Source organism: Grammomys surdaster, unplaced genomic scaffold, assembly GCF_004785775.1.
Source record: "Grammomys surdaster isolate TR1022 unplaced genomic scaffold, NIH_TR_1.0 204132, whole genome shotgun sequence".
NCBI lineage: Eukaryota > Metazoa > Chordata > Mammalia > Rodentia > Muridae > Grammomys > Grammomys surdaster.
The window spans coordinates 7,131-10,342 of record NW_021624038.1 but is presented as its reverse complement, the minus strand read 5'-3'; the positions used below and the strand labels follow the sequence as shown (position 1 = coordinate 10,342).

The window sequence follows — 3,212 nt, the reverse complement described above, 5'->3', positions numbered from 1 at the left end:
GAGGGAAGTCCATTGCTCATTAGCTGGCCAAGTACAAGCTCACAAAGCTTTCACATAAGGTGACAAACTTTTGAAAACATGGCTCAGACATGACAACTAACATTCTTCAGCTTATGATCCCCAACAATGATAAAAGCCTGCTGCTCCATTTTGTCCAGTGACCAGCAGCCTGGTTCAGACTGAGGTTCAGAGCTCTTTCTTTAGCTGTAGTTGAGGTTAGTCAGCCCTGACTGTTGTTGCAGCACAGTTTGTCTGTCTTTCTTGTAATGTGTGACTTGGTGTCATTTCTATTGTTGTCATAGTACAAGGTCCTTCTCACTGTCCAGCATCAGTCCCAATGACTTCAAAGGTCACCTGAGCCCAGGTTATCCTAAGCAACACATTGAAACTCCATATTTTAATAGAAAAGATAAAGCATGATTGTGGAAAGTTACAAAACTCTATTTCCTAATGACAAGATACATAAAAATGGAGCTTCACAGAAAGTAATTAGGTATTAGTGAATGCCAAGAAACTCTTGGTGTGATTTTTATAAGCAACCATGATTGTTCAGATAAGAAACATGTGGTCCACAGAGAAGTTACATTGCTGAAAGTTTCATATTTCTTACACAAACCAAGCTGTGTACCACATTTCAAGGTGCTTGATTCCACATTTTAATGTTTGAATGAGTTATGAATATGTTTCCAGCCTTGGTTTCCTGTGGTTTCTTTGTGTTTCTTTGTTTGTTTTTGTTTTTGACTTTTTTTTTTTTAACATAGATAGCTAGGAACTTGGGCTTGGAACTCAATGTGTAGCTAAGGATGACCTTGAATTTCTGGCTTTCCTGCCTCTTCTTCCCAAGCGGAATGATTATTGGCATGGAGTACCATGTTTGGTTCATGTGCTTTGTGCATGCTAAGACAAGCAGTCTACCAACTGAGCCTCATGCCCAGTTTAACATGTAACCTTGAGGAAAGGCTGCACCTGTCAATCAAAGGATAACACAAACAGTGCACTTCCTGGTTCTTAAAGTCACAGTGGGCTTTGAATCCTCAAAATGATGGTTCTCAGAGGAAGAAAGTGTTCCAGGAATCGAAGGAAACCATCTGTTACTCTCTCACCACCCTTCCAGGAATCCTATGATAGCAGATTACTCTCAGCTTAAAGCCTAGTGCTACCTAGTCAGAGAGGCTCCCAAAAGGCATAGAGGAAGCATTGGAATGGCAGAGAAGAATAGGCAGAGGAAGGAACAGATGAGACAAGAACCTAAGAGTAAGGTGTGAAGGGGTGGGGATGCCTACATGCCCCATCTCTGCAGCATCTTCTTCAGGGCACTAGTTACCTCCCTGTTCCTCAGGCTGTAAATAAGTGGGTTGAGCATTGGGGTGACGATAGTGTAGAAGATGGAGGTAGCTCTATCCCCCAGTGGTGTCCTAGCTGAGGCTCGCTGCATGTAGCTAAATATGGCTCCTCCATAGTAAAGGCCCACCACGGCCAGGTGGGAAGAGCAAGTGGTGAGGGCTTTCTGTTTCCCTTCAGTGGAGGGCATCCTCATGACAGTTGTGAGGACACGAGCATAGGATGCCACAATGACCCCAAGAGGCAGCAGTAACATCACCACACAGCATGCATAGATGAGGTCCTCAAATAGTGAGGTGTCGGCACAGGACAGGCGCAACAGAGCAGGGACTTCACAGAAGAAGTGATCCACCTCTAAAGATCCACAATAGGGGAAGCTGAAGACCACACCCACATCAATCACACTGTCTGCCATACCACCCATCCAGGATGCCATGGCCAAGAAAGAGCAGGTCTTCCAATTCATCAGTACAGGGTATCTCAGTGGGTGGCAGATAGCCACATACCTATCATAGGCCATGACAGCCAAGAGAAAGCACTCAGCTCCTACTGCAGTGACCACAAAGAAGATCTGAGATGCACAGCCTCCTAGGGAGATGAGCTTCCTGCCTGAGAGAAAGTTGGTTGCCATCTTGGGCACCACTGTGCATGTCATAGTCAAGTCCATGATGGAGAGCTGACTGAGGAAGAAGTACATGGGTGTGTGCAGTCGTCTATCTGCCTGGATGAGCATCAGGAGGAGGATGTTACCAACCACAGCAGTCCCAAAGGCCAGAAGAACCAGGGAGAAGAAGAAGGAGTCATAAGGTGAGTGGTTAAACAGGCCTGCAAGGATGAAGCTGGACAGGGAGGAATGATTCCAGAGCTCCTCTGCCATGACCCTGAGAAACAAACAAAATGGATTAGTGGACATCTCAGTAGCTTAAAACAACACATTTCCTCCCCAAAGGTGGAGACTAGCCCTTTGACCCTGCCCTACCCTTTCCTCCTGCAATAACAATTCTCTTAGCTGCTTTCAAGTGTACCAAGTCTGAGTTGGTCCTTATTTGTCTTGAGAGATTCGGGAATGAGGACACAGGCAGGGGAATTGGAGAGCACAAGGAAGGATGTCAGTAGCTAAGTGTCAGGTGGGGAGGAATAGCTTCAGGGAAAGACTGGATGGAAGGGGTTAAGGTGACACAATTAAAAACCAAAAGGTGGATTCCTCCTTTTTAAAGAGTAAGGGAAGCAGGGTGGCAAGGTGGCTCGGCAGATAAAGGTGCTTGCTGTGCTAGACCAATGGCCTGAGTGTTCTCCAGAAGCCATGCAGAAGACAACTGACTCCGTGGAGGTCTCTGACTTTCATTCACGTGTCATGGCACACATGCTCTCACATATACATTATACATAAATATGTTCATTAATTTTTTAAAATGCAAGAGAGCAGAGACTCCTCTGCACCGCTTCTCTTGGAGCACCTGCCTTAGAAAACTAAGTAAGGTCCTTCTAGGTGAGATGCATGTGAGTCTTTTTAAAACTTTGTTGTTTTTGAAACAGGATCTCTAGCCCAGGTTGGCCTTGAACTCATTATGTATCCAAGGATGGCCCCTAGCTCTTGATCCTCCCACCTTCTACCTCTCTGTGTGTATACCACTATGCCCTGCTCTAGCCCCACATTAATTTATTTGTTTACATACATTTTTAATTTATTCACTTTACATATTCCCAATATATTTCTAAATCTTTCAAAAGCTTAATAAAATTCTTGCTTTAGTGATATTCTGACCCAAGAATATCTTTTTCCAAGACCTAAGATCTAGAGCCCTTTGAAATGCAGTTATCAAGAAAAAAGATTGATCTCAGCACTCAGGAGGCAGAGACAGGCAGATCTC

The 3,212-nt window shown here is 44.6% G+C and overlaps 1 protein-coding gene across 1 annotated transcript; it reads right to left on the bottom strand.

Annotated features, from left to right (window-relative positions):
* Positions 1-1,279: 1,279 nt before the first annotated feature.
* LOC114615938 (olfactory receptor 2M4-like) lies at positions 1,280-2,218 on the bottom strand. The gene has a single exon (XM_028761521.1). It carries the CDS (start codon positions 2,216-2,218, stop codon positions 1,280-1,282), a length of 939 nt encoding a protein of 312 aa, XP_028617354.1.
* Positions 2,219-3,212: the final 994 nt, after the last annotated feature.